The sequence below is a fragment of the Sturnus vulgaris genome, chromosome 5 (assembly GCF_052056855.1).
Source record: "Sturnus vulgaris isolate bStuVul1 chromosome 5, bStuVul1.hap1, whole genome shotgun sequence".
Lineage (NCBI taxonomy): Eukaryota > Metazoa > Chordata > Aves > Passeriformes > Sturnidae > Sturnus > Sturnus vulgaris.
Genome location: NC_142247.1, coordinates 13,780,698 through 13,806,356, shown reverse-complemented (window position 1 = coordinate 13,806,356; position 25,659 = coordinate 13,780,698). Strand labels below are relative to the sequence as shown.

Here is a 25,659-nt window from a genome sequence, read left to right as displayed (position 1 = left end):
CCAGCAGCTCTGGTTTTTTATTGTGACGACATGCAGACCAGACAAAATCAAAGCTTGGGGTTTTCAGGGCAGCAGATCAGTCTTTATGACAGCTCACTTCTTTCCTGGCAACTACGCTTCCTGTAAAGAAAAAGGAAAAGGGAGAATGTGAGGGATCTCTCTTGAGAAGAAAAAGTCCCCAGAAAATATCCTCACTGAGATTCCCTAGTGTTGAAAAGAAGACCGAGGGAGAAGTCCTCTCTGTCCCAGGTGCTACACAACAGATTCACTTGCTATGTTCCTGTACCACTTTTCTCCATGAACAAGAATGGAGACTCTGCAGTAATCCTCCCAGTGTGTAAATCAGCCTTTGGGAGTAATTTATTCATGGAGGAGTTCCCTATAAGCAGAGCAGAGAATAAAAAGAGTATTTGTCACAACTACAAGGCAGCTCAGTTTCCCCCTTTGTTTTGAGTCCCATGAATATGAGTATTTGGGCAGTATCAGTGAAGTACTAACTTTGGTTGGACAACATGCCCTGAGTCCAGAAAATACCTGCCTTCTGAGAGAAACTCATTCAGGAAAAAACACTCAGCAAAGCAACGCCATTAAACAAACAAACAAACAAAAATCTGCTCTGGGTATAGAAAAGAATCCAGGCAGAGATCTTTCTGCACCATCACCAAAGTAAAGGTCTGTGCAATTTGCAGAATCAGAAGAAAGAACACCATTGTTCCTCATACTGCCCTCATCCTTGTCTTTAGTGCCTTTTCCTTTCTAACCAGACTTTAGTCATGCCTTCTACTTTCAGTGCTGAAACTTGTGGGCAAGAATACGATAAAGTGACTTCTCTGAAGCTGAAGAATAATTCTGTTGTGTCTATTACTGTATCATAACCAAGATACCTGTTTTTATGTTGCGTATCTGTTTTACTATGTAGTTAGAGAAATTTCCACCTTTGCAGGAAGGGACACATTATTCTTAATCAAAACTTGAGAATGTGGCAGGAGGAGGTACAGCTGCAGATGAGCATTATTTAATTCACCCATCCTGTCATGTGAACATCCCTGCTTAATTTAATACAATTATTTCATCAGTGAGGATAATATCAGCAGCATGATTCATTTATACGGCATGTTTCACAACTGCCTTTACCTCTTGGCTTCTTATTATCACTACTGATAGTTTCACCATGAGTGACTTCAGAAAAAGGGGAGGGGATGTGAAGGAAGCTGTGTCTTTGTATGAGTGAGTGGACAAACATAGTCTTGAGGGACACTGATTCCAGCGGATTTTCTTTGCTTCTCTGCTGTTGCACCTCGGTTTCTTATGTATTTTGGTTAGACATTTTTGGATAAGCAGGAGTCTGGATAAGCCACTGAGTGGCTGCATTGTTCAGTAGGCAACAATAGTGTCATTGTCTTCTGCCCCAGACATGCCAGTAAGTGCTCCATATTTTGCATTTCTGTTGAAATTAAGATCTCCAGGAAACAGAACCAGGGTGGGGGAATGAGGCTTTGTTTCTGTTGAGGTGGCAGAGGCAATGTTGTAGAAACCCCCCTCCCTGGCTTCTTATTTCTAACTCATTTGGCTGTAATTTGTACTGTCAAGGTCATTTAAATCGGCAGCAAGATGTGGTGAATGTGTTCCCAGAGGTCATGAAAAGCCTCTTTAGTAGAGCAGGCTGGGCTGTGCTTAAGCCAGGTCATTTAAGCACATTTGTATTGCCAGTCAGATGATACCCAGAGTAGTTCATGATTTTGTAATAAACCCTGCAACCTGGACTTCCAGCGTGTGCCACAGTGGAATCCAGCACTTGGATTTAAATGACAGTACAATAATTCAGTAACTGTATTTTAATAGTGCACTAATCTTAAAATATGTGAAAAGGAGTGAGATTATCAAATCCTAATGAATCGTCTGGGTTCCTCACCACTACCCCCACCCCCATCCTCCCCTTTTTTTATTCTCTGAGACTGGTTCATTCATGTGGGCTATCAGTCTTTTATTCAGCTCTTGGTGTTGAAATACTGCCATTTTTAATAAATGGTTTAGAGAGTTTCTCAAAATCAGATTTTATCCCCTTCTTTTTCCATATCTATTCTCCATAGAGATGAATTAACCTTTTATCCTAGGAGGAAGTAAATAGAGACAGCATGATGGAAAGATTAGAAAAGACATCATTTCAGCCAACTATTTCAAGATTGGTGACTGCGGGTCAGAATTCCTGGGTCTGTCTGAAGCTCTGCTGCTGTCACTGTATGGCTGTGCCCAAATCCCATCCTTTTCCCTCTCTTTCATTTTTTCCTCCCATGTTAATAAGCACTTTGTGTTAACCCACAGCATTTTACCTATTCAAAGGACCATACAAACCTTATAAAAGCAGTGTGATCCACACTCAATTTGCCAGCAGCATTTCTGTTTGTGTTGCATGTCAGGCACTTAAACTTGGAGATTTTCTGTGTCTAAAGTTTAAAATACGACAGCTCAGAGTTATACTAATCCAGGCTGAGTGAAGCTACAAAATACAGCTCTTGAATATTTTATTTATCCTTCAAATTCTGGTGTAGGAAAAGTGTTCATTCTTTCCCTAAATACCTAGATACAACCTGGAAAAAAAAATTAGAGGAAATCAAGGATTTCAAGTTCCCTGAATTCAGTTTTTGGTTAATGAGTCTTCCAATCCTGGGAAGCAAATCAGTTCTCCCTAAAACAGCAACTGTTCTGACACAGCTGTGATACAGGAGTTGGGAATCTCTTTGCCAGTGCTTTGCTTTCTGTGGGTACGTTTTATTAGCCCTCCTTCATATGTTTTTGCTTATGCTTTATTCTCTACATTTATTTTGTGTGTGTGTGTGTGTGTATTTTGTTTTGTAAGACAAATGTGCTACTTTTAAAAAGGCATTTCATAACCTTTAATCAAGATCATATTTTATTTTCATCACATCTGTGTTTATATTATTACAAGCCTTTTGGGTCTTCTAGTCTCAGCATTAATTGTTTTGGCTGATATATAAATAAATGTTTGACTTCAACACTTTAAAAAATCCTGGCTTGAGAAAAAAACCCCACCTGATCAGTGTCATCTTAGAATAGCCGCATTTCAAAAAAAAGGCAAGGACCAATCAATGCTTTCTGTAATGAAAACTGAGTGCAGGGAGTAATTCTAGATTCTGTGATCCACTGCATAAAATCAAATCTGCTGGCTGTTGAAAGATACCATCTACCTGACGTGAAGATGCTACATCTGGTTTTTATCTTTTATGTCTCTTGCTTGCCTGAGCTGTCTTACACCTAGCCCTGGCATAATTGGGAAAATTCTGCTAATCTGTAATGTGGTAGAATGTTAGCTGGGAGATTTTATAGTTAAAAAATAAAGGTAGACTAACACTTAATTCTTATTGGGGTTACACAGGCTCAGATCAATAATGAAGACAATATAGCTCTTGATTTAAGCTGGAAGATCAGAGGATTCTGAATTTATGGCTGCAGAAAGGGAAAAGAGTAACATGTTTCACTGACTAGGAGTGAAGATCCTACACACTTAACACAATTGTATGTTATTACTTGTCCCCCAGATATTTTTTAGAGTTCTTTGGAATAAATCAGTGCAGTTCCACTATTGTAAAGGAAATTACTGAAGTTATTACCAAATCGTGATGCAATGTAGGATTTTTAATGCATTTGACTTCCAGCAAGGATTTGAGAATGCTCTTTGAAATAACAGAAGTAAAAATGTTACGAAGACCAAACAGTGAAGTAGTATCATTTTGTAAATATATATAATAGCTGAAAATTGTTTACTTATCCTCCTTTATGAGAACCAAGCTTCTGTGACCTCCGATTAATTTACCATTAGCCTGAACACACAATGAAAGTGAATGAAGGGGCAATTTGGAATGACATTTATCAGCTCTGGAACTGTCGACTTCTATTATTTCCACAAGGCCTTATATTTCTTGGCTTCAGAGAAGGCTGTGCTGACTTGAATGAAGAAGAGCATTCTTACTACCAAGAATAGTTACAACACAAACAGCCTCATTGCTTGATGCCTATAATGGGGAAAAAACCCCATCTCCTCTGTTTCTAACTCCCATTAAACGAGATCAGAGCCACCAGAGTAGGGTGGACTTGGACAGGACCTTGCCTTCACACCAGGTTAAAAAAAAGGGAACAGAAGAGCTGAGAAAAGGGAGAAGGAGTCAGAGCAGGGAAGGAAATAAGCTTTATAGGGACAGGATAGTTGAGGGACTGAGGCAAGAGGATGGGACTGAAAAAACCTTTATTATGAGAACATAGATTGGAATCCAGGCTGCCTTTGCAGTATGTGCCAGCCATTCCCATCAAGGACTAGCTGCTGCTCCTTCTGCACTGGTGCTGCTCTCAGGCAGATTTCTTTTGGGCAGAGGGCACATTGCAGCTTTTAGTACCATCTCTGACACTAACCAGCCCCTTTTGTTGAGACTTACAGCAGAGGTCAAGAATCGAACGTATGTGGAAACCAAACCCTCTTGGACTGAACTGAAACAAGTCTGTGGGCAGGTTTGCTTTGCTTCTCAGGCTGTCTTCCAAATCCATGACTTTGCTATTCAGGGATCCTTGTCTGGCACAAGGTCGCTGTGTTTGGTTAGTTTGTTGGCTCGTTTATATTTAAAACTTTTATGCAGTGCTGATTTCACAACATTATAGTTGGACTGTTGTAAGACTTCTTTATTTTTTAATTGAAAACAGGGGAGCAGCAAAACAAATCCCCTTCTATTTGGCTGGCATTTTATTTTTTTCTAATTTTATTTTATTTTATCTTTATTTTTATCTATTATATTCTAATACAATGGATTTGCATTTCTGTAAAGTAACAAATCCCTTCTAAAACTGTCAAATACCAGTTTTACTGGTGACATTTTTAACCCTGCAGCCTAAGTCTCCCAGAAGATCAACAGAACTCTCCCATTTAGGTACCTAATTCACTTCTGAGTATAGTATGTAGGCTCCTAAGGCAATTTTATGCACTGATTTTTTCCCATTTATTTTATGCACAAGTTGCCTCTAGGATGGCTTCAACATCACTTTAAGGATGACAGCTTTGTCCACAATGTCTCTGATAATGTTTATCTGCTATGACTGTCACAAAACTGTGTAGAAATACAACCAAATGTAGAAATATAATCAAATATAACAAAGATGCTTCGCTCAGAGGCAACGGAAAGTTATGTGACAGTGCTTTGCAGAATTGTCTTGTGTTTGGAGACATCTAAGTCATACTTCCACAAGCAATAGGCAGCTATAAAATTTCTTCTTTACATTACAACCTCCTGTGTGGAAAAGAATTGCCCGTACATGATAGTTACAGAGACTTCAGTGGTAACAGTAGAACACTCAAACATTGAAAAAAAAAAACAACAAACAAACAAACAAACAAACAAACAAACAAACAAAAAAAAAAAAAAAAAAAAACACGAAGAAAAAATCCCTACAAAAACCAAAAGCTGAGTCTAATCTCACTCAGCTTTGCATTTTTGTAAGTCAGGAATAATTCTATAAAACTAAATGTACTTACAATTTAGGGAGACCAGAATCAGTTTCTTCAGTGCCTAGAGCTGAAACCCAGTTGTCTGATGCAGCACTTCTTGTAGCTAAAGCATGACTTTCCTAAGTCACAGTGTCAGACAAGAGCTAAGCTATTATGTGATGATTTGAGCTAATATCACATCCATCAGTTCTGCTTATTTAAAAGTCAGTTAAAATCACTTCTATAATGCTCCCCTTGTTGAAAACCCTTTTCTCCCTTCTCTGTTTTTTTTTTTTTTCCTTTCTATCTTATTTTATTTTACTTTGGTCAAATAAAAATGCATTACTTGGCATTTTAATGTTTTTATAGCACTGTCTGTCACTCTGTGTAATCAAGCCAGGTTTAGGAATAATTCTAGTTACCGTGCAAAAAATGTCACTCAGTTTTTCTTATTTCACATAATAATAATTGCTGAAATCTAGAAGTTCAGCTTTTCAGCAGATATAAACATCTAGGGATGTGTGCAGAATTATCGAGGTTATTGTCTCAGATGTTGTTGAAGTGGAAGAGAGTATTTATTTCCTATGGTGTTTTTGTGCTTGTAATTCTAAGTCTGGGAAGTTCAGGAAAAAGTACAAGTTAAAACAAAACCCAAAGAAAACGCACGCACACACACAAAAAAAACCCAAACAAAACACCAACCAAAAAAAACCAACAGAAAAACAAAAGACCATTAAAAAAGCCAGCTGAACCCCCATTCGTTTGTTTGCCCAGTTTGGCTAGTGGTGGTTGAGTTTTAAGTGAAGATGGTCTTCAGTTTTTACTTCATTAATGAATATAAGATTCAAAACAAAATACAGCTGTAAATTTTGCTCTTCATTTTCATGATAGAAGCAAATGTCTTGTTGATGGGAATAATTTCTTCAGAGACAACTCTCACACCAAGTACAAATGGATATTCTCTGATCATGTCACACTAATTTTCCAGTTTATCAGTCATTTCAGTTCCAAACTGGAGTGACAAGATGGTATCACATTTGATCTTCATATATATGATGCAACCTCTCAGGTTTAGAAGTTCATATGAGCTGAAACCACTGCCTTTGCTGGGGCAGTGTTGTGCCAGCAGCAGTTTGGTGATAACATTCTTTTCTCCTCTGCTTATCGCAGGATGAAGTGGCCCAGCCTCTGAACCTTTCAGCCAAACCCAAGACATCTGATGGCAAATCTCCCACATCACCCACCTCTCCTCACATGCCAGCTCTGAGAATAAACAGTGGGGCCAGTTCACTAAAGTCCTCCGGGCCAGCAACATTAGCGAGTCCTTCGGCCAGAGCCAACACAATAGGTGAGCTCAGTCTGTGTATCCCACTCCTGACAAGGGACAGATCTAATGGAAAGGGGGCTTTCATCAGCCACTGCCAGGCAGTGGGCCAAGAGCTGTCACACGTTGACCATAATTCTCCCCGTGCTTGGTGTCAGTGAAGAAACTTGCAGACACTTTCCTTTCAGGAGGGGTATCTTAACTTTTACAGACTCAGAAAACGAAGGGCTGTGTTATTTCAGATGCTGCTTTAAACTCTAATAAATACTGGTTTTTAATACACACGTTAAAGACAGTGACCTGTCTAATGGTGGGCATTTAAGACTCGTGATACTATGCTATGTCATCTAAAAGTGATGGATGAACTTTCAAAAACATCTCGTAAAATTAAAAGTCTACATATTTCCAAAATTACAAGTTTAATCCTTAGCCTGTCCAAATGCTGAATGGAATATTATTTTACCTCGGTGTAATAAGAAAAACAATCACCACTTTCATTCAAGAAAACCCCAAATTTGTTGTTCTGTGTTGCAAAAAGTCTTGACTGGCTGTTTGTAACATTGTTCCAGAAAACAGTGATAATTCTCCCCGTGCCAAAATTGTGTCTTTGCCTAAAGACCATCTAAATAGTAGCAGTCTTATTGGTAATTTCATAAATCTGATGTGTTAGAGGGACTGTTATTTGTGTGTATAAGGAAAATGTGTACACACCCCATCCTTGATCCTTCTAACTGAAATGTTCTAATCCGTGAAGTGATTGAGTATAACCCGAATCAAGATTTCATTATGTAAATCAAGCTCTGTTTTTGGGAATTAAGTGAGGCAGATGTACTTTTTCTATTATCTGTTGTGTTTCTCCTAAAGCATCTCCTGCCTTGCCACTTTCAGGGATAGCACAAGAAACTCCAAAAGAAGCCATAGATCAAACCTATCAGAAGCTATGTCTGTGATACAGCAGTGCTATGCAGTAAAATTTATTTAGTATGACACATTACAATTATATAAATATTTTTTAAATATCACATTACTAATTGTTAATGTCTGTGTTGTTATTAACCTTATGCTCTGTGATACATAGTAATATATATTTAACTTTAATACACAGCATTATTGTATAATATAACTGTAATATTTAACTGTGATACATAGTAATATATTTTATCTTTAATTTGCTTGACCCTGCTGCTCTCCATGCACAATGCATCGAATTTCATTTTCTTCCCATCAGATTTTTTTTGTCCTTAAGTAGAGGGAACATCATGTTTCAGTGGGAAGTTAAGCATCTGACTCGCATTTCAGTGGCAAGACATCTCTTGTTCTCCCTTCTCCAATCTTCTTTCCCTACACACCTGGCATTTTCCATGAGTTTGAGACCCTTGCAATTTAGTTCTTATAACAAGGTGCAGATTTTGAAATGCTGTACCTTTAATGAGTGATAATGTAATTGGATAAAAGCTGTGAGGATGAACAGAGCTTTAAAGGTCACTCTTGTAAGAAGAATTAATGTGTTATACCATTAATAAACCATGGGAAACTGTGGAGCAAAAGATAACATACTTAAGTTATTGTTAATGACATAGAGTTCACTGCTGTATATCTCTCTGCTACAAATATAGAAAGTGACTTTTTGAGGTTGCTGAGCAGTATCACTGTGCATGCTGTATATAAAAGATAAGCTGTCTTTAACTGGTGCAAGAGCTGGATGGACACAGTGTACTTCTAGTAAAGGTTTATCCATTAATGGAGGACTGCAAGAAGGAGAAGCTCCTGCACACCCTACAAAGTCTCCTGCTAACTGCTAGGTCAGATCCAACACAAGTTACAGCAAGTAGGACTCAGTGCCATGATGAAACTATTTGGTGATCTTGAAGTGAGCATGAAATTTCATGTCACCCTCCTGCAGGAGCTACACCATGAAAAATTTTGATAGCATTTTTAGCAAAGCTACAAAGATCCCTAACATGGTCGGGAAAGTGGATCACTTTCTCACCCTGAGTGATAAATCCCCCTACGAAAAGCCACTGGGAAACACTCAGTCATTTGTCAGGCAGTTACCTCCACCACTGGAATGATTGGAGCTGTCAGCACAAGGTACAAGTTGTCTGTCCTAGGTGTGCACAGCCCACCTTGCTGGGATGCAGCTGAGCTGTCACTTTTCACCACCATTAACTTCAAATTATAACTGTTCTCTGAAAGCAGTCCTTCAGGCTCCCATGACGTGGAGAAATGCCTGTGTATTGTTCAGTTTTCTTTGGGGGACATGAACTCAGAGCCTCAGAAATTATCAGCATAGCTGCACTCAGGCATACAGCTCCACAGCCCTTTCCAGAGCTATCCCTATAGCATATAAATTGTGCTACAGACTGAGCAGTCACAAATGTCATGGCTTCATGTATGACTTTAAATCCAAGCATTTCTTTTTGGGAACAGGCATATGTCCGTGTACTAAAAACAGAAACAACTTCTCTCTGCTCTTTGCCATTATCTGCAACATCTCTGTGCTAGTTTGGCAATCCTTGGAACTAAGTTCATTTTATGTAATGCAGTTCCCCTCTCTGTCAATAATTCACCACCTACCCTAAACAACAATAATTTACATTCAACTCGCTTCTATATTAATCATTTCCCTGCACACCAGCATCTTGGCAGCTACTGAAAAACATAAGGAGTGCTTGCTTTTATTCACTGTCATGTGCCAAACTGTCTCAAAGATAGCAGTATTCAGGAAAAGCCAAATAGTCTGGAGAAGGGCATGAATTCCAGTTCCTAGGCGAATTTGGCTCTGTTACAGATTGAAAGTATTATACCTAGACAACAGCAAAAGCAGCACTAATACTGCTGTTTGTTTGTTCATTTGCTTCCTTTTTAATTTATTCTGACTACATGCAAGGTTGATTGGATGCAAAGGTTAACAGATACAAACTGGGGAAGAAATCAAGCAAGTTGGTAAAATGGAAATAAAAATAAAAAAAGGAAAATCGGCTGGTAGCACTATGCTGGTGCAGGCTATACTCTTCCTTATGCTGGGAAAACTGGAATTGCGGGAATTCTGTTGGCTGGGAATTACTGAACTGGGTCATTTGATAAAAGCAATGTGGAGCAAGTTATTTCATATAAAACTCTCGGGGTTCCTGGGGTTTTAGCCAAAAGCTAGCTGCTAGTGCAATTAACAACAGTCAAACATCACAGGAACTTTTCTTTCTAGCTTTTGTTCTCCAAGGATGATGGGAGTACCAATCCCACTCTGTCCACAGTCTGGAAAAAAACAACAATAAAACCCCAAACCAAACTAAAATCCTGACAGCAGCACAGCACTGAACTAATCTGACATCAGCTTCTTCCCCAGAAATGTTTTAAGCAGCAAGACAATGTCCTACGTTTTTTGGCAATCAGCAGATCAGATAGAAGAGTCTAGCAATACAACAGGGATGTGTAATCTGACATGATTAGACAAGGCTCTTTAGGAACAGAACATTCATAATTGAGACAAAGAAAGAGTATTAATAACACTTTCCTAACACGGCAGTTAGCCATTTTATATTTCCTTTCTTTAATCTTAGTGTTTTTCAACAAATCATGGGATTTAATAGCGTGTTTTGGCAGATTAGAGGATTTATGGCCCAGATGTTTTTTGTTCTAAAAATGGATTAGGGTGTAAAGTTTGCTGGAATCCATGGAACATGTTGAGGCAAGCCGGTCATTTTGTGTGTGATTAGTGCCTGCCTTCTGTCTCACAGTCCCTCCATCTGTCACAATTCACCAATGGATCTGGTTAGATTTAGCCTCATGTCACAAACAGAAGTCCCTTTTCTGGGCAATTTCATATTACAGATTCATTTTATGCTGTTTTTATGCCCTAGTTAAAAGACAGAAAGAAGTGTGTGTATTTGTGTGTGTGTGTGCACACGTGTGGGGATGTGGAGGGGGAGAGGGAGATTGATAGATATTAGCCTCTACTTTAATATCTGAAAAATGGACTGGGGCTTGGAGTCTCCCATCAGTATTCTATCCCACAAATCACATGCAGATCATAATAAGTATAATCCACAGGAAAAAAAGGTAAAAGGAAAAAAATGACAAAGTGTCACATTTAAAATTAAATAGTATTAGCTGTGCCGGTGATGCTTGTAACATTTTGAAAGGAAATAATTCAGTGACTACTAAGGCTAAGCCCTAGGCTGTGAATTTGCAGCAAAACAGTGGACATTTGACCTACTATTAGCAGCATGAATAGGAGTGGGAATGTAGGTCCGTGTAGCTGTGGTTTCTTGTACATTTATGAATGACAAGTGGTGGTGGGGAGTATTCAGTGGATGAGGTTTTTCTTCTCAGCCATTATGCATTTCATATGTATAGCAAACCACCGCCACCTGTGGTTTATTTTAATGTATTCACAAGTTTTAAGACGGGGAAGAATGAAACGGTCTATTTTTAAGAGTTTGGGATTGCTGGCGTGATCAAAGCTTCCCCTAACTCTTATCCGGTTACATCCTGCTGCATACAAACCACAGGGCTAACCTCTGCAGTGTCAGGGAAATATTGAAACTAATGGGATCAAATAGCAGGAATGAGGATTTTGGCACCGAGGTTTCTCATGCTTTATGTCCAGGTGGCTCTGTCACAACAACAACAGAATTGCAGAGCCCAGACAGGTTTGTGGGCATTGCCTTTTAACTCTTTCTCATTAATAATGATAAACTACATTCCACTGATGAAAGCTAAAGTGTTTTCTTGTAACTTTCTTTTTTTAAGACATCCTTTCTTCTATCACGTCGTCAGGTTATTTAAATGACCACGATGCTGTTACCAAGGCAATCCAGGAGGCCCGACAGATGAAGGAGCAGCTACGGAGGGAGCAGCAGGTGCTGGATGGGAAGGTGGCCGTGGTGAACAGCCTGGGTCTCAATAACTGCAGGACAGAAAAAGTGAGTTCCCCAGACTCCTTCTGCAAAGGGTCAGAGTGTTCATTTGCCTCTCCCCACAGATACACAGCTTCTTCCTCCCTTCTCTTCCTCCTTTTTCTTATTCTATTTTTTCCTTCCCCGCTTTTGAAACAGAATAGTTCAAAAAAATTGAAAAGCAAGATGGAAACCACAACGAAAAGATGACATGAAAGAGAGACCTGGAGACCCCTGGGGGAGAGTAGGGAGGAGGCAGAGATAGTTAAAGCCCTCACAAGAACTTTGGAGACCACTAATTCTCTGTTCCAGCCTGTCAACATGTATTAAGAGAAGGAGATCTTGGAAATCTCTGGGTCTAAGTGGAAATCTTGCTTTATGGAAATGCTTACATGTGTTTGTGAGATGAGCTGGATTTGAAAATATTCAAGCTTCTTTAGGAACATAAGCTTTGTGGATACTCAGGCTGAGCTCCTGGGTATTTAGCCTTGTGAGGTCGTCATATATGATATTTTGTGACCATTGCAATGTAGCACTGTCATGTCATGTTAGATGACTTAACAAAGTTGAAAAGTGGAGAATTGACAACACAAACTTCTCCAAATATTTGCAGTGAAACTTAGAGGCAGCAGAACGTATGGGCCTTACCACCTTCTGCTTTTGGGCTGGCCTGTGAAGCTGTGCTGTAACAAAATACCAACAAAGTGGATATTCTCTAAATTTGTAAAATTTCTATGTGCTCTAACTGTCGAGTGTGTCAGTGAGGTTGTGATTTGCTTCTTTTCTCCATAAGTGCCTGATGTCTTTCTGTGCAATACCTTGGCTTATGGAGGATAAAGAGACCTGCCAGTGCTTGCTGCCACATTTATAGCGAGCTGTCCTTATAATGCTGCCACCTAAGATACACATCTCAACCCTGGTGTGCGTCTCAGCATTGTGTGCTTAGCAAGGCTTTCTCCTCTGCTCCTCTCCTTCCCTGCAGTTATTTTCTGAGGTGATACAGCCGTCGTTGTGCAGAACAAGGATCCCCGTTGTCACGTTTGGTGTCAACTATATTTAATTGAAACCACTTCTACTGTAAGGTCTTGTGCAATTCACTGAGACAGGCAGATAAATAGATTGAATAAAAATGATCAGCTATTTAGCAGAAACTTGAAATCCAGTCATCCTAGGAAGCTTGTGAGTCAAACAATATTGTCCAGAATGAGCAGATTGCTAATTTGGATAGCTTTCCATTTTCCCTGGTTTTAGATGGAGTTTGATCAATAAGCTGTGAGAAGCCAGCAGCCTGCGTAATGAATGTTAAATGTACATGTGAGTCTCTCACCGCTGTACTTTTTTCATCAGCCTATCCTGGGTGTCCGTGATGTAAAAATGACTCCAATTTCATGCACTTTCTGGAGAGGAAGGGGAAGGAAAAAAGGGGTCAGTGTAATAGGTATCCGGCAGTACATGCACTCTGTCTCAGAAGAATAAGGGTGCTGCTATGGGGAGAGAGAAGGAAAGAGAGGGATAGAGCATGTTTATGGCAAAGAGCACCAGAAGGGAAAAGGGAAAAGCAGAGTGTCAGATATAAGAAGAAGTGATCACAAGCACAAAGGAATTTATATTCAAATATTTAAGCATTCTTGAAAGGATGCTCGGAGCAGAAATTCCTTTTCTCTGCTCCCCATGTAGAAATGACTTTAACACTCAGCCAGATGCTAATGCAAAGTGACTCAAGCTATTCCTCGCAAGCATAGCTAAATTGCCGTTATTTGTTAAGCGCATTGAATTCAGCTGTGGATACAGCAGTTGGTTGCATTCAGAAAGCATCTGTACCCTCTTTTTTCTTTTTCCCTTTTTTTTTTTTTCTAAATCCTCCAAAGCAGAGACAACTCTACCTATCTCCCCCCTCTCCTCCCTTGTGCTGGCTGGGAATTGTCAAGTGACAACCGACCAAATCCTTTTGGACAGGAAGCCTTCATCCTGAGTTCTATATACTTGCAAAGCAGGCCTTGTGGTTGGATCAGGAAGCCCATTAAAAGCACTTTGATGGTATGGAAATTCATCTTCATGAAGCACCCAGGCCCCTAAGCAGCATGCTGTTTAGCTGTGGTTACAGATCAGTCATTCACATCGGAGGGCAGTAATTGTGCTGACGGCTTGTTCGGCAATGGAAGCACATAAAATAATCCCAGGCCCTCCACCATGGCATTGCAAGTTAATCTTCTTTAATACAGATCAGCTGTTGTTCTAACACATGACTTTATGCTGGCTCTAGTGACTCTGCACAGCCTTTTGATTAAGTAACAGGAGTGGAACCATCTGCATTCACTTTATTCTGTTACTTTCCTATTCTTGGGATTCTCCTTATTCCTTCTGTTTTCACTTCACACCCTCAACCTCAGTTGAAGTTTATTTTCCTCTCTAATTCATACCTCCTGGTGGGCTCGTGGAGGGCAGACAGGAGTTCTTTTACAAGGTAGCAGGAAGAAAAAATGGTTGGCTCAATAGAGAATTTTTCTAAAGCAACTGTAGGTTTTGAGGGTTTCCATACAATTAATGCCAAAACTTTATTGGAGCTCACTGATTTGAACTCAATGATCTCTGAAGTGTTTTCCAACCTAATTGATTCTCTGATTTATTTTAGTATGTGAAGTTCATATCCAGACAAACAATCCAACTTTTCTACTGTTTGGGTCTTTTTGCCCTAGGAGATTAAGGTTTTCTCATTAAGAGCAAGATTTGAGAAGAAAGCAAGTATTGACATTTTTACTTAAACTTTATTCTGGTTTTCTCTGTTTTCAGAGGCAGAGAATTAGATAGTTGGAGATGTGGTTAGGGAAAAATAGTGCTATAGTTTCATTACAGATGTCCCACCATGGGTCTTAGTGGCAGCCCCTGAACTTTTGAGACATCATGTCTGTCACTTTTGCTTCCTGACCAGAGAATTGGAGGTGGAATTAAGAGAGCATTATCCTAATGTATATCTATGTATCCCTGGGCAGATTAGTACTTAGAAATGCACATTATTATTTATAGGTAACAAACACTCATTTGAGGCTATGCCAAATTTTTCTCCCTTTTTTGCTGCAGTGGGTTGTGTAATAATGATTCTCTGAGACCTGTTGAGCTTTTTTTTTGCAAGAATTGCTTCTGCAGCCTTCCAGTGGAGGTGGGCTCTGCACCATTCCCAACATATATAGGAGACTCTTGGTGGGGATTTGTCTGCCAGGGGTAGCTGGGCAGGCTTAGGGCTGGAAATCGTCTTTGGGAGTCTGTTAAAACTCTTTGGACTCTTCATATGTGACCTGTTTTCTTGCTTATGTTTCCAGATGGGTTGATCCCTGTGGACAGCCAGACATGCCAGCTAAGGCAGTAGTCAGACAGGAATTTTGTGAAAGTAGAGAGAAACTGTATAAAAGGAGTCATACATAAGAAAAGATTTTTAAAAATGGCTAAGATGATTTGGGTGAGTCACTTTTTGGGCATCCAACTTGGACCATCTTGACGGATTTGATTTTCAGAGGATTACAGTAAAAACTTTGAGCATCACGATGAACATGGATTTTACTAAAACCTATTTTAATTGCAAATGCAGTAAAACATATTTTTACATTACTTTTCTTGGAAACATTTCCTTGTATAAATGAGATGAGTGTGTTTTTGTGGTTTCTTGGAAACCCGAGAGCATAGCTTTATTTGTAATTGTCATCCACAGTTAATTATAGCTTGATACATATTATACATAAACAGTGTTACCTGTTATACTCACAACTCAGAGCTCAAGTTGCAGCTGGGGTAAACACCACAACAGGCAGCATCAGCCAGGGAACTCTGACCTGTCTGTTCAGCCCCAAAACTGCAAGAGAGATGTACAGAAACACAAAGAGCCAGCACGTGTGTGCATGCATCCCAGCCTACAGTGCACTCCTTCAGGGATACACAGCACAAACATGCACAGCTCTAGCCAGTAATTCCCCGACTGCAGCCAGACTCTCAGGGATGTACTCTGTGACAGAGGAGGAAGAGGACACAGGCAGGTATTTGAACATATGCACAGGCACAAACTCGTTTCTGAATGCTGGCAGTGTCTGGGACAGCTGTGTAAGGACACACAGCCACAGGAGCCTTTGTGATGTATAGGGATGGAGTCACACTCCAGGCTGAGTGCATTCAAATACACACACGCACACACCCGTGTTGGCGGTGTGTCTTAACCTGCAGTGCAAGTTCTCCCTGTTATTGCTTGGAGTGTGTCCTTTTAAAAGGCTCTGACATGTACTTGTCTGCTGGGTTGTGACTAAATAGCTATTTGTAACAATATTTATTCCAGCACTGTGAGCAGGAGCCTATTACTCATGCTTATGGAACACCGGGTTCAGGATGTCTTTCCTCCCATTCCCACTCACCCCTCCTCCCACCATCCTTCCCACTCCCACCCCCACCTCTCCCTCTTCCCCTTAAGAAAGTGCCAAACATGAAATGACAGTGACCAATGTTGACTTAATGTGGATGTTTAATAATGAAAAAAGTGTGTCAGTTCCAGCGTTAGTTACAAATGGCAGAAAGTATATCGGGTGGCAGCCTTGTAATAATTTTACATCCATCATTCTTTCTGATGCCTCGCTGGCTGCCTGATGGATGGGGATAGCAGAGTTAACTCCTGAGAAACCACTGTGATCCACTAAGCTGAAATGAATTTTGTCCCTGCTCTCCCCTTGGGAAGAAGGGGAATATTAAGAATCTCAAACCCGCAGTTCCTGCTGCCTTTGAGAAATAAAACACTGGAGCTCACTTTACTAAACACATATGGAGTAGTTGGTTTAACGCATGACATTTAAATTTTTCTTGCAGTAGACAATTTTGCTTCAATAACTTTTTTTTCTTCCCCTAATGGTTAGATTTGAGCCAGAAAGTCAAGAGAAAATGGCAGGCAGAAGAAGGAAAGAGAAGGGTTGGTAAAACAGACTAACCCTGTGCTTGCTGCAGACACTGAGACACCATGGGTCAGGCTAGACTGAGTAAGTTGTAATGATTGAAAATGGGACCTGGCGCAAGCCAGGCTTCCCAAACAGGAAAAACCCACTGAAAATTAGTCCAGAGGCACAGTAGTGTCATAAGCCAAATCACTTTGCAAGAGTTGAAACCTGCCCAATTTCATCATCTCTGTCGTATTTTACTGGAAAATTTTACTTCAGCATTCTCAAGGACTAGCAGAGGCTGTGTCACCCACAGATATTACACACATGCACACTGCTCCCTGCGAGTTCAGCAGACCCAATAGATACATCCTGTATCTATTCACTGGCCTGTAAAACTTCAGCAAAGCTGCTCAGTGTAATACTTTTGTTCTCTTCTTGCAGTGTGAGCAGAGATCCGTTTGGACTAATGGTTGTACAATGTGGGGACCAGGCTGTGTCTTGCAGACAATGACCTGTGTGAGTCCCACAGCACAAAAGTTAATGTGTTATCCTAACAACTTTACATCTCCCTTTTATTATGCCTCTCCCTACTCTCTTTCTAAGTTTGTTTCACTGAGGTGCTTTGCCAGCAGAAATTCTTGTGTGGGGATTGCAGTCCGCTTTGTTCATGCTATCAGCACAGAGCACAAAGTTTTCAAAACGTGTGACAAGTCAAGCAGGTATTATGTCACCACCCATCCATCACCCAGATGTCAGACTTTCAGTAAGCCCAGTCAGCAGCCTCAACAGGATCATGCGTGGTAAAGGAGTCCTGTTCAACAGGGCTACTGTACCCACTGCTATTTCTCCTGAAACTTTTCACAAATTTAATTAAAAAAACACAGGTCAGTTTTGCACACTGCAAAGATCAAAATTGGTTTTGCCCAACACAAAGCAATGAACATTTTGATTAACTTCAGCTGAAAGTTTATCCACTTATTATCTCTACCCCCCCTTCCCTCCCCCCACTTCATTTTTTTTTTTTTTTGCCATTTGCTTTGTGGAGCTTGTGTATATTTATATTTACAGCCTCTGCATTTAATGGCCACATGCCTTGTTTTCACAGATGGCCAGTGGAAGTACTCCCCTCCCCCGTTTTCCTTTAGTAAAGCCTGCCTTTGGTTTTGCTGCTTTTGTCACAGTGCCACTACTCTCAGTTAGCAAGTGCCTAAGCATAAGAGGGAGAGATCCTGCAGTAAGGACATTTTTTTTATTCCCCCAAGGATTTTAGCTCTTCATTTTAAAACACCACTGTTTTTTTTTCCCTCCTGACTGACCATCATTTCTTAAATGTCCAGATCCATTTTTCAAAGACAAGATTAAATATGGATATTTATGTGTGTCCTTAGTACCTTGTGATGGCAGGGCTGCATGGGCAGGGTTAGCTAATAAAAAATGAAGCTTACAGAGGGGAGAGGGGGGATGGATTCTGCCCACAGATATATGTGTATGTGTGTGTGTGTGTGTGTGTGTGATTCCAGTTGAAGTTAGGGAGAATAGCAGGCAGAGAGGCAAGGAAGAACCCTAGACCCGTGTATCTGCTGAAGTCCAAATGGGAATTAAGACTTTGTTCACTCCAAAGGATGGAGAATGGAAACATTCACAGCCTAGTGTGGATCAGGGAGGACTGCAGCTGTTTATACTGTTGTGGAAGTTTTATGAAGCCCAATAAAGATGGATCAGCTTCCTCCTAAAAGAAAAAATACACAAGTGATGTGGAGTTCTTGTTACGACTTTTGAACTTTTTGAGTCCTTGGGTTTAAGTCCTAAGCTGTACCCCACAGCCATGAGAGCTTATTACTTCCTGAGATTTTTTATTATTTTTATATAATCACATGTCTCAAGTCACTGGGACTTTCAGCATGGGCTCCAGCATTAGTGCAGTACTTCTCTTCAGTGTAACAAAGGCTGGGCCTGATTGTTCTCTGAATTGTGTCCATTTGGGCTCCTGAGGGATCAGCTTCACCTGTTCAGCAGGGCTGGAAGAAGTGTAAGCAAAGGTACATTAGCCTTCATAACTTGAAGGGAAAAATGGAAAAAAAAAGTAGTCTGTAATTGCTGTATTGCTGCTATGCAGTTGAGTCACCCATTGTTTATTAAACAATTGCCAGGAAAGCAGAGACTGTTCTTTCTTTCTCTTTGCATGCATGCAGACCCTCCTTCCCAGGAAATCCTGTGTGGGTTGTGATTTTCCTCTTGTTTAATTTTTATTTTGCCACCTCTCTCCCCCAGTTAATATTTTCTTTCCACACTGATCAGCTGTACCAACTTTTTGACTCTCGGTGAAATCCCTGATTAAAATTTGCATGGCACATTTCATCCAGAGACCTCAAAACTCCTCACAGTGGTGGGAAAGCATCACTATCTCCATCCTGTGGAGTTGAGGAAATTAAGGTGCAGTGACTGAACAACTCACAGAGAGTTACAGGCCATGTCAGCCCAAGAAGCAGCCTGAATGAGAAACTGGGTTATGGAACTCTTAACCTATTTGCAGTCAGCAGATTACAGTTGGATCTGGTTGAGGTCAATGCCTGCACCCATGCTGTAACAACTTTCCTAAGAAGGGAACAGCATCTCATCATTCTGCTTTTATTTCCTCTTCCTTTTAATTCCTTCTTCAAAATAATGGGCTGGGCCAGTCCTATGTGCATTTTCATGTAGAAGGCCTGACTTGTTCTGTCTCTCAGAGATCATAACGAAAGAAAAGCAGGACCTCAGTGTCCTCTAGAATTGCTGCTTCCCATCAGTTTGTTTCCAAGCCCAATAATACACGTTATGAATTAAGTAATTCTTTCATTCTTTCTCAAATAAAGAATTTTTAAAAAATACAAACAAACAAACGAAAAAACCCAAACAAACAACAACAAAAAAACAAAACAAAAAAACCCAGAACCTTAAGGGCCTGACCCTTGCTTATTGTGAGTTTTCCTCTTTTTATTTCAGTGGACTCTGTCATGCCTTCAGTGCTTTTAAAGATACTGGCTTGAACCAAAGCCCTGTGTCCACAATAAAAAACAAAGAAAAATGACTGCATAAGTTTCAGCAAATTCTTTCTGTGAATTGGTGTCTGTTCCTGAGAGAAGAGTAATTAAATGTCTAGGTCTTTGTGGTCATTCTGATCTTTTCCCTCTAACACCTCCTAAGGAACCTCTCTACTGAGTCTGTATAGCACTTCATGTAGATTGCAAATCAGATGCAGTGATTTCTAGGCAATATTAAAGCAATATGGATTTTAATAAGTACTGTTAACCAAAAGATATGGTTCTGCTACCAACTGATGTAGCCCCAACTTAGACTGCATGTCATAATTTTGAAAGAAGTACCATAAAATCAGGAAGAGCCACAAATAAAGAATGTTCTTTTATTTTCTTGTTTCTAATGCTGCTTTTAGATTCTGTGGGTGGATTATTCCATGAAAAATAGAGATCTTGGATAAGCAAGATTGAAAGAACTGAGGGGGTGGTAAATGCATTGTTTCTTCATACTCAACTTTGATGCAACAACAAAAAAATCTCTCAAATGATAACTTGCTGTGACATTATAAATAATCTTTCATCTTCTTTGGTGGTCCACAGAGTTTATGTAATTGGAAGGCTAAACCTCTTCTTTGTTGTTTCTTGCATTTTCATTAGTACAGTAGAAGACTATAAAATTGTGCAGCCAGAAGGGGTTTAACAGTTACTGAGTCAACATTTGAAAGTCTCACTCTATTTTATCATTTATGCATGTGCTTTTTATGAGTTTTACAGCCCTGCAGGCGTTACTTAAGCAAGGTCCATTGCAGTGGTGGATCTATAACTGCTTTATTTTTATTTTGCTTTCCTTGGTACCATGTGCCATCAGCAAGAGTCACAATTCCACCATACTCATAAAGAAATTACAAGCTTGAGATGGTAATTTTTTTGTAAGATGCAGGAGTGCTGATTTTGGTTACTGAAACATATATCAGTCTTACTAAGTAACCTTTGGCAAGTCCCATAATGCGTGACTCAGTTTCTCTTCTGGTAAGCAGTCAATAATCTTGCCTTTCTTTGTGAAATGTTGTGGGTAATTCACCAGTGAGTGAAGAACACTTGGGCAAGGTGACACAGAAAAACCCAGATCTAAATCAAAGATCCCTCTGAAAAGAGCTGGAAATTCTCCTACAGCAGTTAGAGGTGTAACAGGATCTGGGCCATAACAAGGTTTGGACTGGCATATAGTGACCATGCACAGAATCTGTTTTGAAGTACCATGGCATTAATATGCAGGAGCAGAGTCTAGCATGCAAATAATTCATCATGTGCAAACCTCTGGGCACAGCTCTCACTATTGCCAGTTGTTCCCCTAAGTTCTTCCAGCTCTGTCATCCCTAATGTCTGTCTACCTCGTGCTTTCCACATTTGGTAAGAATGTGGATGAAAGGTTTAGAACTCAGGCTATTCTAATGTTTATTATTACAAGAAGCAGAGGGATTGCACAGAAAGATTACTTTTATAAAGTCTTCATTCATGTTAGATGGAGCATAAGACTCCTTCTTGGAGAGCTAAGGAAAATACCACAGGGTTGAATGGATAACACCTGATGCCACCAGCTTGTCTGATAATTAAATACGTTTTTCTGTCATAAAGTGAACTTTTATTGTGCAATCATAGCAATTAATCTGCCTGAAACTTTAAGATTTGGTGCATATTGACCAAGGTATATGTTGGAAGGGTTGATACTTACAGGCCCTTGCTGGGGAAGTACATGTGCCTCAGTACCACAAACCCCATCAGATGCTGTCACAGGTCCTGCTCATCCATCTAAGATAAAAATTACCTCCCGAAAACTCAAATCTATTTGAAAATACCACCTTTAGCATTTAGATATGGAAAATAGCTGGACAAACTGTAGTTGGAGGGGAAGGGAAAAAATGAAACACACAGAAGGACACTAGCAGGCAACCATCTGTTTCTTTTTAATTTATTGACACTGAGCAAAGGTATCTGTGTCCATCTGTATGTGCAGAATTCTTAGGTGCAAGTAATGATCAGCAAGTTTCTCCTTGAAGTCTGTAGGTAGCCGTGTTTGGCTCTTTCCACCTTTTTTTCTTTTGCCTGGTCTTTCATTTCCCTTGGGATATGTAAAGCAGGAATGTGAAGTTATGTTCTTGAACACTCCTCCTCTGGAATTCTACATTGGCTGTTTCTCTGCAGGCATCAAAACTGAGAGGAAAAATATTCCTGTCAGGGAAAATGGGAGTAGGGTGAGGGGAGCAGCAAAGTGGAGAGTGGACTGCTTCAGTAAGTGTGCTAACCTTGAATTATGCAATCGGAAAAACAGCTCTTGCCAAAACGCGGCTCTAACAGAGTTCAGAGTGCCGGCAGAGTTTGCCAAATACCCCAGCCAAAAGGATGTCTCAAGGAGGGGGAGGAGGGATCCACTGCCATATGCCCAGCATTCACAGTATTCTGGAAGGGCTGTGGGGTCCCTCTGGAATGTAGGTGTGTGAATGGTCTCAGGTGCAGCCTGAGCACTGGTACCATGAACTGGTACGAGATGGAAGCAGCGAGGGCAGAGGGCAGTAGGCAAATCTATCAGGATGTTTTTATTTCTCAAACATTCCAAGGTTTTGCTTCACTTTTATGTAGTAGTGGGAGGAGTTCTGGCAAACAGGATCAGGCTGTTCTACATATGTTTTGACTCTTCTTGTTTTATGTTTCTTCTATGAAAGAGACTGCAACCAAGTTCTTGTCATTTTTAGATCAGTGTTTTGTTAAACTACGACAGCTATCCATGACAGAGAGCCAAGTAACTTTTGCAGCTGACCACAAAACTGAGTCTGACTTGTGGTGCTTAGTCATTTTTTATATATTTTTTTTTACATGACATATTCCATGTGTGTATGTGGTTTTGTTCTTTTAAATATAATTAGAGCATTTCTGGGAGTTGTGGTACAAATCCGTCTTCTTTGGCAGGTTAATTTCTTTGATTAATAAAGGTTTAGAAACTTCTCATCACATTGTGGCTATTGATGAAGCCTCTCTGGTTATACTTTGAACAATTGGACTATTTTGAGATTGAATGCTCTCTGCAGTATTATCTTCTCTGGTTTACCCATTAGAATTTTAAATGATCCAGTCAACAGGGCTCTTGCTGCCTCTGCAGAGAGTCTCTCCTACAATCCAATAGAAATTATTATTAGGAAACTCTTCATAAAGAAAGAAGATATTTATAAAATGGCTTTCAGCCTTCTGGGGTCTGAAACAAAATCCAGAGATTTGGAATCACTTAATTGCAAGAGATGGCTATGTTTCTTCTCCTGGAAGGACAGGAGTGCTCCTTGCTGGTTTTTTTTGCTGCTTTGTGCTGTCTAATTTTTAGAATTGCCTGTCTCACAAGCAATTCTCCACACCTCTTTCCTGGGTTTGGACCAATCTTGCCTGTTGCTCCCAACAGTATTAGTTCTAGGCTGCAGTAGATGCCACCTGGTATTTTTCATAGGATGAATAGCATTTCATACCTGAAACAAAGGGATGTTCTGCTGGACCCAACATACTTGTACCCATCAGTTGTCACTGGCTGGGGCCTCATCTTGCTACTGTTTAAATAGCTAATCCAACACAGCAGAGTGGTGGCAGTTTTGGGAATGTGTAATTTGATTTTGAATTATGATAATGATGATAAATAGATCCTGGTTTTGTATAAATTTCAAATCATTGTGGATTTCTTGTCTGAAGTTATTATGTAGATTCCCTGTCTGTTGTGGGTTGGGGCCTGCGGTTGGAACTGGTTGATCTTTAAGGTCCCTTCCAACCCAAACCATTCTGTGATTCTATGATTCTGTGAGGGGAGGCCAGGATGGCAATATCAGCTGGGTGCCAGTTTATTTGGGGTCAGAGAAGAAAAAATCTTCTCCTTTGTTTCTTTGGGGATTCCATAAATACTTGCCCATAAACTGAAAGACTCTGTAGAAAAGGTAAATAGGTTGTTTCCATCAAATGAAGAGCAGGAAGTCCTCAACTGAATGCTCTCAAGCAAAGCAACATGGGATTCCTGCTTAAGCTGTTTCAAACATCTAGTGATTGTAAAAGTGTTTCTCTTTGTGTCAAGATGATGTCAGACTTTTCATCCTGCCAGGGTGTTGCTGATCTCTTTCTGCTCTCCATTTTGTTTGGGGTTTAAAGGGGGGCAGTTGGGTGGTTTGGATTTTTTTTAATGGCTTGAGGTAGAAGATATCTTAAAGATCATCGACCTCCAAATTCCCTGCCAAGGGCGAGGACACCTTCCACTAGACCAGGTTGCTCAGAGCCCCATCCAGCCTAGCTTTGAACAATTCCAGGAATATAACTTCTGTGGGCAGCATGATCCAGAGCCTCACCACCCTCAGAGCAAAGAATTTGTCCCTAACATTGAATCTAAATCTACTGTCTTTCAGTGTGCAGCCATTGCCCTTGTCTTGTCACTCCAGACTCTTGTGAATAGTCCCTCTCTCTCCATCTTTCTCATCAGCTCCCTTCAGGTACTGAAAGGCCACAATTGGATCACCCTAAAACCTTCTCTTTTTCAGGCTGAACAACCCCAACTCTCATAGCCTTTCCTCTTAGGACATGTGCTGTTGCAGAGGCTCAGGCAAGAGCAGGCCTTAGACTTTTTAAACTTAAAACATTTCTGAACATTAACACAGAAAAGTACAGCTGGCGGCTTTGATCCTCTGTTTCAAGAGCAATGTAATGCAGAAGTTCTTTTTAGCTGCCATTTTATCATTGGTGGTAGAGTTACACGTTTAAGTAGCAAGGAGTAAATTTTCACCGTGTTAAAAGGATGGTTTCAGTGCTCATCATGTTACAGTTCTCCAGAGAACCACCTCCCTGCACGGGGCTGCACAGAGCAGCCCGGGAGCTCCACGCTCATCTGGCATTCCTTCACGGCCCCTCTTCCATCACACCCCTGCTCCCTCACTGCATCCAGCGTGGCTGTACCCCAAAATGCTAAACTCTGCCCAAGATGGAGTGTGGCAGAGCATCTGTGGGCTTGTTAAGTCAGGCTCTGATGAACCTGGAGTGTGCCTTGCAGGCGGCATTCCAGAGTGTGCACTGACCTCGGGACTCAATCAGATCATGTCAGTGGAGCATGGGTGGGAATGGAACTGCCTCTGACTCCAAGAGCTGCACTTACAGCCTAAAGAAGCTGTTAAGCCCATGCTCTTTGTGCTCTCAGCTCTGTTTTTCTAAGAGGTTTACACATGCTTCAAAAAATATCTGCAGCAAAGTAACTTCTTTCCCCCATAATATACCCAACAAGAGAAAATGCTCTTTTACATTTTAGCTTGGTGGCAGTGTTTTAAAATGATTCCTGACACAAAAATTTTTGAACTCTAGCACTACGAAGTTGACAGTAAATAGGCTTTTTTTTTCCTGAGGAAAGAATGTTGACTTCCATTATATATCTGCAATTGATTTGGAAGAAATACAAAGTCAAGTTATTCCTGACTTTTTGACTTTGACAGGCTGCTTTGGAAATGAGAGCTGAGTTAAAAACGGTGGATCAAAGAGTTTGGTAAAGCTAAATGCCTAAATAGTTCAGGTGCTTATTTGAGGCTTCCCCAAGCTTTCTGGACAGCAGACTGTGCCTGGTAGTGTTATGGAAGCCCTTCTGCTTGGGATAGGCTGAGTCTGTTGTGTGAGCTTTTCCTGCAAAAACCAAGAGGATAACTCATCTTGCATGCTCTCCGTGGTGAAGTGTCAGGGTACAGACAGAGCACCAGGAGTGTGAAAGGGATTCGTAGTGAAAATGAATGTGGGGAATAGGAAAGTTAACCTCATGTTCCCTAAACTCTGTGAGCATGCAAAGTTGAGCAAATTAGCCTTGTTTCTAACTCTTCCGAGAAAAATCTTTGTGCAGTGACTTACATGAATTTGAACCAGTCTTTGAATTGCAGATGCAGGGACATCACTTCACAGGAAGCATTTCTGTATTCACAGTGTTCGCTTTTCTGTTTTCTTATGTAACGCAACCCAGTGACATTATTAGGCTATATGA

General features: G+C 40.4%; 1 protein-coding gene across 20 annotated transcripts in view; it reads left to right on the top strand.

The window, feature by feature from the left end:
- Positions 1-25,659, top strand: part of SOX5 (SRY-box transcription factor 5) — a 614,147-nt gene that overhangs the window by 571,094 nt on the left and 17,394 nt on the right. For 15 of the 20 annotated variants that reach the window (XM_088164910.1, XM_088164914.1, XM_088164912.1 and 12 more), the window contains 2 exons: positions 6,659-6,836; positions 11,565-11,737. In XM_088164910.1, coding sequence (XP_088021036.1) covers positions 6,659-6,836; positions 11,565-11,737 — 351 coding nt within the window. The remainder of the gene's footprint in view (positions 1-6,658; positions 6,837-11,564; positions 11,738-25,659) is intronic. The other 5 variants (XM_088164917.1, XM_088164916.1, XM_088164921.1 and 2 more) reach the window with 1 other exon arrangement.